Source organism: Gracilinanus agilis, chromosome 4, assembly GCF_016433145.1.
Source record: "Gracilinanus agilis isolate LMUSP501 chromosome 4, AgileGrace, whole genome shotgun sequence".
NCBI classification, from domain to species: Eukaryota; Metazoa; Chordata; class Mammalia; order Didelphimorphia; family Didelphidae; genus Gracilinanus; species Gracilinanus agilis.
This window is the reverse complement of record NC_058133.1, coordinates 403,424,635-403,441,336: the sequence shown is the minus strand read 5'-3', so window position 1 is coordinate 403,441,336 and position 16,702 is coordinate 403,424,635. Positions and strand designations below refer to the sequence as shown.

General features: G+C 39.0%; 1 protein-coding gene across 5 annotated transcripts in view; it reads right to left on the bottom strand.

Annotated features, from left to right (window-relative positions):
- The window catches only part of AIG1 (androgen induced 1), a 329,441-nt gene that overhangs the window by 29,748 nt on the left and 282,991 nt on the right, over nucleotides 1-16,702 (bottom strand). For all 5 annotated transcript variants that reach the window (XM_044671565.1, XM_044671564.1, XM_044671566.1 and 2 more), the window contains one exon: nucleotides 6,740-6,855. In XM_044671565.1, coding sequence (XP_044527500.1) covers nucleotides 6,740-6,855 — 116 coding nt within the window. The remainder of the gene's footprint in view (nucleotides 1-6,739; nucleotides 6,856-16,702) is intronic.

Genomic DNA, 16,702 nt, shown 5'->3' with positions numbered 1-16,702 from the left:
TAGTGGAGCCAGACAGGTGCTAAATGCTGAAAGTATGCTAAGTAGTTGTGCCAGACAAGTGTTGAGGTGGTAAAAGGTGCTAAGTATAGAAATAAAATGTTCTACTATATGCTAGCCACCTTATAAATATTATCTCATTGGATCTTCACAACCCTAGGAAGTATGTGCTATTATTATTCTAATTTCACAGTTGGGGAAACTGAGTAGACTGGAAGAGAGGTCTAGTGACTTTCCCAGGGTCATCTAGTTAGTATTTGAGGCTAGATGTGACCTTAGGTCTTCCTGACTCCAGGCTCAGAGTTCTATCAACTATGCCACCACGGTGACATAGAATATTTGGGTTGGGAGGGATCTTCGAGATTATGGGGGAAAACACTGGAAATTACTACATTATTTGAATCTAGCTTTGTTACTAGATATTCTTTAAAACCAGAATGTCACAATGACCTCAGAGACCCTCTGGGGAAGCAGGAGAACGGCTGTAAGGAATGTTTTGGGTCTAGCTAGTTCTTGGGTCTCCTTACTCAGGTCTTGTTTTGGGGGCCCCCAAAGCCTGTGTTTGAGTTCCCCAATAGGTTGTGTTTTGGCTTTGCCCAAATTTTCTGAATTTGTCCATTTACCTGTTGATGCACATTCCAAGCAACCCTACTAGCCACCTTGTCTTTCTGCCCCTGTTTGAACTCTATATAATGTAAATCTCACAGAGGATGGAGAAGGCAGTCACGTCTGCTTTTTCCAGCACTCTCTCTCTGCTGCCAAGTAACTTAAAATTTTTTTTCTCTGAAACTTTTTCAGGTTTGGGGATTTATTTTCAAGTGATAACAGGGATTTCCTCTACTCTATCCCAACTCCAACAAGTGGTCATTCAGGTTCAGCTTTAAAATCTCTCATGACTGGGAACTCGGCACCTCATTTTGTAGCCTGTTTCATTTTTTTTTTTATTATTATTTGGAAATTTTTCCTTATTTTGAGCTGCAACTTGTTTTCCAGTAATTAGTAGTCATTGGTGCTACTTCTGCTGTATAGGGCCAGGAAGACCATTTCCTCCAGATGACAGTTCTTCAAGTATTTGAAGGGAGGGAACCTATGCTCCTTTTCTTTTCTCTCCATTTGACACGATTCAGTTCTAGCAATGGGTTCTTATGGAGCACCATACTTCTCAGTGTCCCACCTGCAGTCCTCTAGATGTTCCTGAGCTTGCTAATGAACATGGAACTCTTAAAACACGGAGGCCTCTTCAGTCATATAGTTACCCCATTGTAAAAATCACACGCACACATGTACAGGTCATGTATTCTGTGCATTTTTTTCTAACGTGAATTGACCTTTATTGTTCTGAAGGCATCATTTTTCTTGTCAGGGTTCCATGTCTCAGGATGCAGGCATGTCTGAGAGAATACAGAGGGGACTCAGAAGGGCTTATCAAGGAGGCACTGGACCTGGGGCAGCTTACCATGGTCAAATTCGGCCACCTGCCTGTTTGTGTAAGCCCCTCAGCTAAGATTGTTGTTTACATTTTAAAACAGAAGTTTTATTGTACTTAAAAACATAAAAACCATTCTTAGCTCTTGGTGCTGTACAAAAACAGACTTGGCTGTCTTTGGCTAATATTGTATATTGTGGACCTTAGCCAGGGGTGTGCTGGTAAATGTGTAACAATCAGCTCCCTGGAATTAAAAAAAAAAGTACACAGAACATGCTCAAGTTTAATCTGCATTATTGACATCTCTCTATTACTTTCCCAAGTCTAGACAGCAACTAAATAATAAATCAAGCTCCGATTTATAGGAGTTGCCAATATCCGAGGTGTAAATCCTCATACTGAAAATTTAACAACTGATTCACTTGAGTTGGTGGGGGCTGACTCCAGCACACCCCTGAATCAGCCTTTCCTAAGGACACACAACACAGAGGACTGGAAATACAGAGACGTATATACAAGGAAAGCCATGGATGTAATCAGATTTTCCAGAGACACATTGTTCAACCACTAAGAAGTTTCGGTTGGTTCTCTTGCTGTCCCTCCTTCCGATATAAATTGCTACAACCATCTTTTTAAAGCCTATCTTAAAAATACCAGCCCCAAAGCCCTTTGCCTAAAATCCTACCTCCTACAGGAAGTCTTCTTCTACCACTTTTAATTCCAGTGCCTTTCTTCTGTTAATTATTTTCTTTGTCCTGCTTGTGGTATCTTGGATTGGACCATTAGACCATCAGCTCCTTGAGGGCAGAGACTGTCTTTTGCCTCTTTTTTATGCCCAGCATGTAGCAGGCACTTAATAAATGTTTATTGAATTGAACTGAATTAAAGTAGGCTATTTTCTAATCAAGACTATTGGGAGCAGATGTTGCCTCCTTGCTGTCAGAGCTCAAATGTCCACTTTCCCCAACTGATAACATCTTTTCTTTCCTGTCCTCTCTAGCTTGTTTTCTTGGTACTTCACTTGGCATCCTCTAGGGTTCTAGCCAGACCAGATTATTCAGTGTTCCTTAATCCTTCTTTGCCCTCTGCCTCTTCTCCTCTTTGCATGCAATCTCCTATGCTTACAATGGAAATTCCTTCCACTATTTTTAATCTTTCTCCAAAAGTCAGACTTGAGAGTTGCCTCCTCTATGATGCTTTTTGTTATCTTCCCAGATAGAAATGATCATCTCCCATCCTTGAATTTCTGATGGAAAATGCTTGTCTTCTCCTATATATTTATTATTTTCTAAATTCTATTATCGTTATTCATGTACGGGTCCCATTATCCTGGATTAGAAATTCCTTAAGGTCAGGTTTTACGTTATTTTTCAGCTCTGTGGGTCCCTAGGATCTAACATATTGCTTTTGTTAAATTGAATTAATTGGCTTGACTCTCTTGCTGAATTAAGTGAATTGCTGAGTAGGGAAGGAGCACCTGGGTTGTTGTTTTTGGACTCCTTCAGTTTCTAGAATTGCAAGTTACACAGTCTAGAAGTGGTAGCTATTCCTGAGCATTCTGCCCTGCATATGTGTGTATGTATGAATATATACACACTGTATATGTATCACATACACACGTATAATCTTTGGCTCCTGACTCCAAGTCTAGGGCTAGATGGCAGCTAGGTGGGGCAGTGGGAAGAACCCTGGGCCTGGAGTCAGGAAGAACTCAGCTCAAATATAACCTCAGATACTTACTAGCTATGTGACTCTGGGCAAGTCACTGTCTGCCTCGGTTTCTTCTTCTGTAAAATGGGGATAATAATAGCACCAACCCTACTCATAAAATAAAATGAGATAGTATTTGTAAGGTGCTTTGACAAGCTTCACAGTGCTATGGAAATGCTAGATGTTGTTGCTGTTATTAATTATAATAATAATAATAATGCATGTCACCATTCTGCCTCCCAAGTAAGCTGAAGCAGGATCCTGCCTAAGAGGTCTTATTTTGCCCAGGGGGCAAGGGGAAATGACAAGTTTCTGACCTGTCTGAACCTTGAAGGACAGGACTTTGGCAACAGAATGAAGGATGGATTGGAGAAGGATGTTTACTAAGTGTTAGGAAAGGCTCATAAAGTACCACTTTGCACATAGTGCCCACTAGAGAGTAGAATGTACAAAATGAGTAGGAATTACTTGCTAAAGATCAATTACTTAGATGGCTGGGGCAGCTGGTGGTGCCGAGGAGAGAGCCCTTGGAGTCTGGAAGCCTCAGACACCGAGTGGTTGTGTAACCTTTAGTCTTCTCATCTGTAAAAATGGGGCTTAATAACATCACTTTTCTCACGGGGCTGTTGGAGGAACAAATGACATAGTATTTTTTTAAAAAGCACAGAGCACTAGTAGGTGCTATATAAATGTTTATTCCCTTTCCCCCAGAGGGTTAAATACTCTGGGGCCCCAGGCCAGCCGCAGGAGAGTTAATGGCAAGGATGAGCAAAGAAAGCAGTGCCAGTCAGGGGCCTCCTTTCCCTCTCTCCCAAGGTGTAAAGTTATCCTCGAGTAGTAAGGGAGATCTATTTATTTTGCAATTACCAAAGGATATGGTAATTTTCTGAAATTTTGGCAGAGGGTCCCAGACTTTCCAGTTACACCACTGGTAGGACATTAAAGGATTTCATATCTGGAAAATCTGGCTGTTGTTGTTGGGCTCGTGGGCCCCCGAGATGATCTGGGAGGGAGAAAAAAGCTAGAAGCTTTCGGGTAACAATTAAATCCCTGGATTTACATAATGTGACCTCCGATGTGTGGGGCACTGTTTGGCTGTTGGCTTTGCTATGAATGCCTGGGGTGGAATACCAAAGGAAAAACTACACTTTGAGAGCATTCTCGGGACAAACCTGAGAGAACTAGCTGGCTAATGCAATGACATTCCAAACAAATACAGGCTGGCTTAAGGAATATGCAAAGCTGGCAAGAACCCTCAGTTGGCTTGAAAAGAGTGAGTGAGTGGTGCTCCATTTTGCTCAGGGATTTGGGGGTCTATAATGAAGTGTACATGGTATTTCCCATGGACTTTAGAGCATAGTTTGCGATAGTCACACAGACGGGGGTGGGGGAGAATGTACATCAGAACAGAGTTCCTGAACTTCTGGGGCCCAACAGGATGCAAATGATTTGACAGCATATAAATGACTTTGCAGAAACACAGCCAAAGTTCCCAGAGTAAAAATTTCCATTCCCATCCATATAAAAGACGTGGCTACAAAGTACCAAGATTAATTTTCTTGTGTGGCTTGTAAACTGGTTCCCAAGGAGGAGTTTATGAAAAAAAATGTTTTCACCAATGGCAGCATCATTGCAGTAGGTCAACAGTCTCCCGTGGCAACAACTTTTAGAATGCTGACTTGGAGATATGATTTCTAAGTTGTTTGAAATCTCCTTATTTTATTGTCTCACTTTACTTAAGAAGTAAGTCTTATGATGTCTGATGATGCTAATTCTTTTACCTGCTAACTCCTTTTTCCTACTCCATCCTTCCTTCCTCTTTCTCTCTCTCTCTCTCTCTCTCTCTCTCTCTCTCTCTCTCTCTCTCTCTCTCTTCTCTTTCTCCCCTCTGTATCTCTCCTCTCTCTATCTCTCTCTCCATCTCTCCATCTCTCCATCCATCTATCTATCTATCATCTAACTATCTTGTCTGTTTGTTAATATGTCTGTCTGTCTCTCTCTCTTTCTCTCTCTAATATACATTTCTATAGTGATACACACAGAGATTTTTTTACCCCTGGTAGAATGCAAGTTTCTCAAGGACAGATGGTTTAACTTATTGTGTGTGTGTGTGTGTGTGTGTGTGTGTGTGTGTGTGTGTGTGTGTGTGTGTGTGTGTTTCTCCAGCATCTAGATGCTTAATAAGTACTTCTGACTGACTAGAAAAGAGGAACAGAAGAGGGCAGTGCAGCTAGGTCAACCATATGAAAAAGAGTTTAAAAAAAGATAGTTTTCTTAAATCTTTCAATGAACTATGGGCCGGACAACTAAGCAGATTTTATTACTCTTATAGTGGGCATAAGTGCCTGTGGTTTTTTTGGGGGAAAGAAGGGACTGCTGACTGGGAGTGGTCATAAACTTATTTGAGTCATTAAAAAAATTGCAGCTCCAGAACTAACTGTCTGGCTTCCTGGCAGTGAATCTCTTTTCTGTTCAGATTCAGGGCATTATGTGATCACTCCTTTAAACTATGTGAAGTACTGTGCTCAGCTTTATCGTGTATTTCTGGGCTGGCAGGAACTGAATCCTCTGCAGAGTCAGAGCTTTCCAATCTGCTTTCCAGAAGAAAGAGACCTCACTTCAGTGACCTAGTACTGATGAGTCTGGAAGGCCTTTACCAACACCTTCAAACTCAAAGATGGTGAGGGAGACCTCAGAACAGGAGAAAGCAGAGGCGGGTGCTGGAGGTCCTCCTGGTAAATATCAATACTGGCTGGAAAGGGGTTTCAGTCATGAGCAAAAAGTGAAATCTGGGTAGATCCAAAACATTTCTATCTTTATTTTTTTAAACCCTTATCTTCCACTTTGGAATCAATACTGTGTGTTGGTTCCAAAGCAGAAGAGCGGTAAGGCCTAGGCAAAGAGGGTTAAGTGACTTGCCCAGGGTCACATAGTTAGGAAGTGTCTGAGGTCAGAGACATTTCTGAAGAAAGCTGAAGAGGCTCAAATCCCCTTTATCAAGAAAGTCTCCTCATTAGTTAGGGTCTTATATTTCCCAAGGTAAGAAGGGTAGTTTTAAAAAATCTGTTCCAGCATGTGCATTTAAAAACTGTGAAATATATTCACATTTACAAGTTAATTCTGAAATAGATTATAAACAAAACCAGGGAAATGAACTTTTTCAGTTCTATTAAATGGGGTTTAAAGTTAGCCTTTTTAGATTTTGGTTTGATAGGACAACAATTCCTTTATCAAAAAAAAAAGGAATCAGAGAAAGAAAAAGAAAAAAGATACACACACAAACACTAAGCATTAAAAAAAAAGGTTCCTAAGTAATAAAGTCAGTGTCCAAGAAAAACATTTAGTTTGAAAAAAGGGTTGAAAAATGTAGCCTTGGAGAGACCACTGCTTACATGGGATTGTTCAACAAATTCCTGTTGTGTGAGGTTTGGCATATACTTTCTAAAAATATAAGCAACTGGGGAAACTAGACAAAGCCCAGGTCTTGGACCAAATGAGGCACGCAGTGTGAATCTGTTAGTGATTATATTCATAATGAAATGTGTGTCCAAATTTAGCAGTGCAAAATCTAATACAATATGAAAACACAGCATGCATAGTCCTTACCATAATATATAGCCAAAGGCAAAGGTGCTCACGGCAGCAATTCCATATTTCTTGCTGGGATACTGATGATGTGATGTCCTCATCTCAATTAATATAAACGGCAGCACTGTTGTATGCTAAAAAAAACACAACAGAAAAGAAAAACAACCAGGTAAGACAGTTCATTGTCACTGCACCTTGAACTATTCTTCAGTGGCAGTTGGTAGGGTATAAGTTTCTGGCCAAATAAAACAAGGTATCACCAAAGCAAAGAATTCTAAAGAGATGAGCTGGACATGATTTTCCTGGTGTTTTTGTTTTACTTTTTATAGCAAGATGCTGAAATGAATATGTCCTCATATTATATCACCCCAAAGCTAGTCTTAATGGATTTGCCCTTGCTCAGATAAGATGAGGCTTTGGATAGATCTATTTAACATGGTTTTGGAACATATAAGGTTATAGCACCTACTCACATTCAATTGACCAATACAATGATGAACCATGATTCCAGATGACTGGTAGTGAAGAATGCTTTTTTAGGTCAAGAACAAAATCCGAAACATGAAAAAGTTTTAGAAAGAACTTTTGTTCATTCAGCAGAGAAAAGAGCCAGAAAGAAGCTTCCTCTCTAGTCTTTGAGAAGTTTTTGTTATAAAGAGTTCAAATAAGGGAACCAGCACATGAACTTTAGCATGAAAGCAATTGGCTTGAAATGTTTATTAGTAGTTAAGTATAAACAGTCGATAAAATTGGGGAGGAAGTCAAAACACAAGCTATTGGGGAACCCAAAATACAAGCTTTGGGAGGACCCAAATCAAGATTAGGGTGAACAGTTCCAAAACACAAAGATTTTGGGTGGACCCAAGCATTTTTCCAGCTTTCCCGGAGCATCTGTAAGGCCAGCCCAACTTCTACATTAAGCTTTGGGTTAAACAATTTCTGGTCACATAAACCTAGGTTAAAATAAGATTAATAAATAAAAAATAATAAAGTATTTTTGATATACTATCTACTCCCTGACAAAAAGGTTAAATATAAAGAATGAGACACACATTTTGGTTATGACCAATACAGGAACTAGTTTTGCTTGACTGCATTTTTTTCCATGAGAGAAGAAGAAAGATGGGAACAAGAGTAAAGAAATGCTTATTGAAAAAAATTTACAATACCCCAAAAGAAGTCATTCTCCCAGGAATTGAGATCTGTAGAGTATATGTGCAATTCTTAGAAATCTTGCGAATGGAATAGAGGCAAGAGAACTAAACTGCTTCTGAGTTCAGAGTTGAACCTTTTTGACCTTATCTCCTCCATTAGATTATAAACTTTTTGAGCCCAGGGACTTTTTACCTTTTTTTTGTATCCCCAGTGCTTAGCAAAGTGCCTGGTGTACACAGTAGGGGCTTAATAAATAAATGATTGTTGAACTGAACTGAATTATAGATAGACATTTGGCAGTTTTAATTCCTTTCACCTGCTTGTAAGCCAGAAGAGCATCTTTGTTTTATCTGTGGTGTGATGTTCCAGGGAGAAAATTCTGAACTCAGTGTTTACTCAGTGAAGTTTTTCAAACATTCATTGGTATTAGAGCCGAATAGAAACAGGTGGTAGGTATGCCTTGGCGAGCAAAAAAGATCTTTGGGAGATCAAACAATATAGCTTTGGAAGGACTTACTGCTTATTTTCATAGGAAAAAAAAGAACAAAATTATTTGAGTAGGAAATAATAAAAGTGAAAAACTTCTGGCTCACAGATGTAACAGTGCTCTGGATAACTTCTAAGTCTCAAAATATTAGTAATTAATGTCTGGCATTCAGAGAATGTCAGGTGGGTAATATAGCACGTAAGGGAGTTTTCTACTTTTACTTTTTGCAGCTTTTTGGTGGTGGTGTAGTTGCCTTTTAACAGTATAAATGATTTTGAAGGAAATCATGGGGAATTTACCTGTCTGCCATTTTAGAAGTATGAACAGGGTGTAATCCATTATAAATAAGAAATTATGAAGGTGTGATATAAATGTATAAGCAAATAACTATATAAGAAATAAAAAACGAGAAATGGCAAAAGGGATCCGGAGGATAGCTTGCCTCTTACATTGGTAGCCTTGTGATTACAGCAGAAGCAAAGAAGACCCCTAATATGTTGTATATGTTGTATAAACCCCTTGTGATGAAGTAATTGGAAGTCTTTGGACTAAGTAGCATAGGATAGTGAGGCATAGATAGATTATGATCTACATAGCTAGGTGATACAGAAGAGTGCTTCAATCTAGAGTCAGAAAGATATGAATTCAAATCTGGCCTCAGGAACTTTATAGTTATATGATCCTGGGCAAGTCATTTAACCTATGTCTGACTCAGTTTCCTCAACTGTAAACTGGAATAATAACAGTACCTACTACTTAAGAGTTGTTAGGATGAAATGAGAGGATATCTGTAAAACACTTAGCATGGTGTCAGGCACATAGTAGGTGCTTAATAAATGCTTGGAGAGAATGCCATTATCATTGAGAGCACAGATCCAGTTGCATATTTGAGAACAGAGGCATTAGTACCTTATGGGCATGTTTTATCAGTATTTCGTTATAGACCATGTCATCTCATATTGCTTAGACCTAGAGTTTCAAAAAACAGGCTAGTATATATAAGATTGTAATAAATGATTAAATTAACATCAAGTTCCAATATGTATTTAAAAATCATGCTACTCTGTGTCAGTTCTTAGGGAAGGGGACAAAAGGAAAAGAGAAAAGCAAAAAAATAGTACTGAAACCAAATTGCTTAAACATTGCGGGGAAATTGTAGAATAAACTCTGAAGAACATGATATTAAAGATTAAGATTTTTTTTCCCCAGTGGGGGTTTCATTCTAAAAAAATGTTGCAATTCTATTTTGGGCATCAAAAGGGTAAAACTAAAGGGAAAGCTGAATATTAGGACTAGAAGTGATAAGAGAAAAAATTTAGAGTTGGAAGGGACCCTGAAGGTCATTTACTTCAACCCCCTCATTCTACAAATGAGAAAACCCAGAGAGATAAAATGACTTGCCCCAAGTCATACAACTAGTTAGTAGTAAAACTGGGACTAGAACCCGGTTATCCTGATTCCTACTCCAATGTGTTCTCCATTTCCCTCTTCTCTGAGTTTTAGTGAATTCGAATATTCTTCAGTTGTTCAGGAAACTATCCAGCTTGCTGGCTGATGATCTGCTGTCCTTCAGATTTCATAATTGGAAGGAACTTTGTGTAGATTCCCAATACCCTATGGTAAATCCACCAGGAAAAGGCTATCAAAGTCTTGAAATAGACACAGAGTAATTGTTACCATCACAAAGTAGCTGTTCAAGTTACTGATGTTATCAGTTAACAAAAGTGGTGTGGAAGAGGGTGAGAGATTGGGGTTTGGGTGGGTAGAGGAATGAAGGAACCCTTCCAAATTCTGAGGAGCTAAAGAGCCTATGCACACTCCAAAAAGACAAATGCATAATGAAAATTACAGGTTGCCATATTCAAAAATTCATCATACTTGGCGAGACTGGTCCTTGGAATGAAGATGCTGTCTGAGACTCTGCTCAAATACTTTCAACCCTAAACAGTGATGGCAAACCTTTTGGAGATGGAGTACCGGGTCCTATTCCTATACTACCCCCCAGATCAAGTGCCATGCCATTCCCCCAAGTTCTGGGCGTGCCCTGCCCCCCTCCCTTACTCCATATAGGGGAGGGAGGAAACTCTCCCATTGGGCTGCTGGGCAGAGGAGCGGGTGATATAAAAATGTGTCTTCAGGCATGGTGGAGAGGGGGTGGGAGGTGGAAAGGGGGAGGGGAGCAGCTCTGCCCGGGTTTCTCTGCCTTTCTAGTAATGAACTCTGGGGGAGGGGGTTGGGCAGCCATGTGCTCACAGGGAGCACTCTGTGTGCCATTGTTGGCACCAATGCCATAAGTTCACCATCACTGTCCTAAGAGGATTTATGTTCTTCAGACTTTCAAGAACCCAGGGTCACTTCCACACTAAAATGAAGTATTAGAGTAGGACTTATTTATTGTTATATAGATCAATAAAAATTACATATTACAGCCATTTCTAATCATTCCTTTATAAGAGTTTATTTTATGGCCTTTTACATTTTCTTAGTTGTACCTTCAATGGTACTCAATAAGGTATTATATAGTCCCAGAGAACTAGGTATACTGTGGAATAATTGTAATCAAGTTAATTTAGACTAAGAATTGGGGATCACCAAAGATGAAATGGACCACCTTGGAATGTAGTGGGTTCCACTTCCTGAGAGTTCTTTTCACAAAGGCTTGATGAGCACTTGTCAGATATATTACAGAAGGAATTCTTATATAGACCCAGAGTGGAATTGATGGTTTCTGAAGCTCCCTCTGACTCAGATTCTAGACTAAACATCTATCCACCATCTCCAACCTTTTCAAATCTGTAAACTCTTCCCCCACCAAAAAAAGCTGCAATGGTGGCCTAATAATTAGGCTTCTCCAGTTATCAGAATCACATCAAGAATTAACTTCAGGCTGGGGCATTCCATGGACACAGATCTGTTTCTTCTAAGAAGGAATCCTTCAACGTGGTCACTGGATGAGGCGAAATCCAGATGGTCACATCCAGAGGATGAACCAACTGACAGAAGGGAGTCAGGAGAAATAGAGAAAATTTTACCATATATTCAAAAAAACAGAGTATTTTTCAGCAGGAGAAATCTTGAGGAAATCTATTAGATTCTGCTTGCCCTGAAGAGGTACTGACTGTGATGCCTATCAGAGTGGGCTTACTATCTTAAAAGAAACAAAAATATTTAGAGGGAAAAAATCTGATCTTGATCATGTGCTTTTTCATAAGGAAATTATTCTTCTGAGTGAATTCACCTAGTAGAAAGAGTACAGTAGATGCTCAGTAAATATTTCTTTAATTTTATCAAATGACATTTCAAAACAGCAATGTTAAATAAAAGTGGCTAGAATGTCAGCACTGAGTTCCAAATCAGGTAGACAATTTTATCAAGCCCTGGTCTGTTAAGATTTCCTCAGTCATACGCTTTCTAGAAGTGACTAACATAGACTCAATCAGGATAAAGAAGACTGAGAAGTCATATCATAGGGAAACAGTTCTCTGAGAATTTTGGTCCAAACCATATCTTGTCTTCTTGACATACTGCCTGTTTTCATCTTTTAACTTTCTAAAGAAAGGTTTTGGATTGGCAGCTGGAAATTATGAGTGAGGTCCTGGGTCTCTCTAAGAGCTCTAACTAGCAATTCTGGTGCCTGGAGCAAGAAGCAAAATAAGGATTCAGGGCAAGGAGCTCCAGATGGGCTCTCAAATCAATTGTGTATATCCCTCATGGGAAGAGGTCCTAGAACTGCCATACGGTAACTTTCTAGTTTACCTAATTATTCTTGCTAAGTAGTTGCTACTTTGCTGAGAAAGTTAGTTTTATCAAATATAAAACTGCACAATCTTTAAAATAACCATATAAAATTTAGATAACTCTCTTACATATAGCCCTAGTATTTTTTACATATAACGATTTAATAATATTTTTAGCCCTTACTATGTGACAGGTGCTCTACTAAGTGCTTTATAATCATTTTCTTATGTGAGCCTTATAACAATGCTGCGAGGTAGATGCTATTATTGCCCCCATTTTACAGATGAGGAAAATAAAGCAGATAGAGGTTAAATGATTTATTCAAGGTTTTACAGCTAATAAAAAATGTCTGAGGTTAGATGTGAACTCAGGTCTTTTCTGTTGTTATCAAGAGTACCATCATTTTCCTAGTCATCTGTCTTGGAACTCAGCTGAGGTAGCAAGGTGGCACAGTGGATAGAGCCATGGACCTGGAGTCAGGGAGACCTCCTTCATTAAAATTCTAATTCTTCCTGGATATGTGATTTAGTCTGGGTAGGCATTTTTCTAAAAGCCAACCCTACTGCCTGCCTCAGTTTCCTCATCTGTATTGATTTACTGTTACAACATGCCTCCCTTCTGGAGTGAGATGATGCTATGGAGCTGAGAAGTCATGGCATGCATTTTTCAGTGATTAAGCTTTGACTTATCTTCAGAGATGATTTGCAACAATTTGTAAAAACAAATAAAAGTATTTATAAACTGCTTTACAAATATTACCTATATATTTTCACACCTTTGGAAGAAAGGGAGGTAGGTAGCCTTACAGATGCACTCATTCTACAGATGAGGAAAGCAGGGGACAGAGAGATTTAGAGACTTGCCCAGATTCTCTGCAGTCAGTGAGCACTTATTCATTCATTCATTCATTCATTCATTCATTCATTCATTCATTTATTGTTATTATTATTTTTAAAATTAAACCCTTACCTTCCATCTTGGAGTCAATACTGTGTATTGGCTCCAAGGCAGAAGAATGGTAAAAGCTAGGCAATGGGGGTCAAGTGAATTGCCCAGGGTCACACGGCTGGGAAATGTCTGAGGCCAGATTTGAACCTAGGACCTCCTGTCTCTAGGCTTGGCTCTCAATACACTGAGCTACACAGCTGCCCCCCAGTCAGTGAGTATTTAAGGCAGGATTTGAACTCAAGTCTTTCTGACTTTGAGTCCAGTGTTCTGCTCACTGCAGCACCTAGCTTCTAATCTGTAAATTCTAAGAGCGGAGGTACTGCATTTCATAGTAAGTTCTGTGTATACAAACAACTAAGGTTAAATTGCAGGTCATATATAATTTGACAATGAATTAATGACATCAAACATTTGACACGAGTCACCAAAAAGCTGGGCTGAAGGAATATCATGTAAATAGAGTAGAACTCTACACTGGGAACAACTTCAATGTAAATTTTGGGTCATTGGTGCTTCTCCTCTTAGAGATGACAATTAGCACCCTGGCTAGCTCAATGAAGACATTCTCTGTGGGCTTCTGGAAAACCATGGAGCCTAGGAATGGAAGCCTAACTACAACCAGTAAGGATTCTTATTTCACTCACTGAATGGATGAAACAATCTATACTTGATCACTTCAGAAGGCACTTTCCCCTTCACTGTGGGGATACTCTTCTTGTTTCTGCTTTTTAGTTACCACTGGAAATCTCATCTTAATAAATGAAACATTTTCTGATTTCTTTACAAACCAGATGCAGCTTTCTCCTTTTCTCCTTCTATACTTGGTAAGGAGTATGGTACCTTGAGGGCTGAAATGTTGGTTTTACTTTGATTATGGATCATCTGAGACCATCAAGGCATTTTTTTGCTGCTTGTTTTTGTGAGATTAATACCTATTCCAGGAACATGTACATAGACCACTAACATTTCTCATGGGTAATCAAAGCACAAAGAGATGCACTTTCTAAGCTGACTTAGAAGTGAATAACTCTCCACATTGGTGAAAATAACAAAATAACAAATAACAAATAAATAGAAATAAAATAAAAGCTGACATTTATAGAATGCCTTAGGGCTGCAGAGTACTTTATATACATTACCGAATTTGATTCCCACAATAACTTTGTGAGATAGTGTGTAAGTATTGCTATCTTCCCTTTTACAGATAATAAAACTGAAAGAGATGAATGTGACTATCGATCAATCAATCAATCAATATTTATTAAGAACCCTTTATGCACCAGGCACTGTGCTAAGAACTAGGGATGCAAAAAGAGATAAAAGACATCCCTGACCTCAAAAAGCTTACACAGGGGAGAAAACACACAAACAATATATACAAAGCAAGCTATTTCCAGGATAAATAGGAAATACTTAACAGAGGGGAAAGCACTAGAATTAAGAGGCAGAACTCCCAATTTCTGATTCTAGCTCTAGGGTTTTATACATGTTGCTAACTATAATTCTGTGGCAAAAAGATGTTATCAACACAGCTCTTGGAAGGCAGATTTAATAATCAAGATGGATATAAAAACAACCCAAGATAAAAATAACAAGGATGAAGAAAAAGGAAGAAGGAAGTTGTTTACAAGTTCTTGAAAACATGCTTTTAGGTGACAATGGTATAGATGGGCAGCTACCTCCATAGGAACAATATCATTAATGATATAAGTAGGTGACTAGTGGAGTGATTTTTAGTGTTTTGTATTTTTACCCTGGGGTTGGGTTGTAAAGTATTTAGGATGCTATTGTGCAACAATGTTGGCTAATGCCTCTTATCAACTTTTTTCCAGATTATTCCTTTTCTTTATTTTTCTGTTTTCAATTTCAAATGAGAAAGAACCGAGTTCAAACCTAAGTTTTGGTACTTACTAGCTCTAGGTATGTGACTCTAGGTATTTCTCTCTGTCTGTCTCAGTTTTTTCTCATATGGCTGGCCTGTGCATCCTCCTTAAGTGGAGGTTCTGAGAGAAGCTCTCCAATCAGAGGGAGGTGCCTCAAGACAAAAGGTACTTCTGAAGTGATCTTCCAGTTTGAAGTTTTCCCTGGAGCATGATGAAGCTGAAAGCAGTACAGCCAAGAAGGAAATGAATAAATCCCTCCTGTGGAGGATATGTAAGAGTATATAGACAAGAGTCTTGTAGGATAGCCATGCAAAGATGATTTATGATTCCCAAGTCTGGTCGGGGAACCCATACTGAAGAACTCACAGGCCCAGTGCCTTACTGAAGAAGGTGTGATAAGGAGTACTATTTTGTAAGAGCAATCTGCACTGACTAGAAATGAAGATGGGGATGACAAGGGGCAAATAAAATGGATGTTGAAACATCTCAGAAATTATTTTGTTAATGAGAAAACAAGATTTGACTAACAAAATTGTATTTATGTTCTTTTCAGAAACGTATCTGTGTGATGCATAGATCCAACTGTAAATGTGTTTCAGCAAAACATGATATTTGATTAATTCCTCTTGAAGGAATGTTATTTTCTCATTCCCTTATACCATAATATTAGAGTTATATGAGGGTGAGGGGTTAATAGGTCCTTAAACATAGTATAATTTCATTTCGAAATCCAATAGGCTTGGTAAAAATCACATATTCAAAGAAAAATGATTAAATTCTTAAAATATGCCTCTTTGGGATTCTAAAAAGACAGAGCAGATAATCAGAATCAAAGGTGTTTCCTCAGTTCTACATAATACCTGGAAAATCAGCCCAAGTGGCACCTTTATAAAATGTACAGCAGCCATACCTTTCTGAAGTTAAAGTTATCAGGAATGCACTTTACTGCAAGGCTACTTCATCTCATCACACTCCTCCACGGACACGTATGGATTCCATAAAGAGTCTGAAGATGCCCTACTTATCTAACAAAGGCGATGATTTCATGTGGTTTTAATTTACCATTGTTTATGTTAAAATAAATGTTATTTTGATGGATCAGCGAAAGTCTACGAGCAGCAATAAAGGCAATTATGTTTGACATGGAGACATTATAAAATCTATAACTCGATCCTTTAAAGGCTGATTTGCAACGTCCAATTTGACTTATGGGAGCCGGTTCTAATGCTGCTTCATGCAAAAAGCATTAGGTTAATGCTAGAGCAAAGTCATGTTGCTGAAGGAACATGCACTGGCGTCATTAATCAAGAATATTTCAGAAACGAATTGTCTCCAAGAGGTTATTGATTTACTGTCAGGACCCGCTTCCCTTCTGGGGTGTGAGGATGCTATGGAGCTGAGGAGCCCTGGCATGTATTTTTCAGTGACTAAGCCTTGATCTATCTTCCTGGATGATTGCCATCCATGCATTGACATCTGCAACCACTCATGTTTGACAGCCTCATGCCTGAGCTCGGTGGCTTCCAAGTTGATTAGGATTAGAACAGAGGACTTTTGAATTCTCTGAGTTTAATGGAAAGCAGATAACCATGGGGGTCTCAAGAGGCTGCCGTCCTCCTTACAAATGGCATCCCATTAGCAGTGCGTGCACATGTATACATCCCTCAAATGCACACGTTTGGAACGGGAGCCAGTTCTGTTTTAACCTTCAAGGCATCCTTGTCAGTCAGCCTTCTTTTGATTAAAAGCATCTGAAGAGACACTTTATTA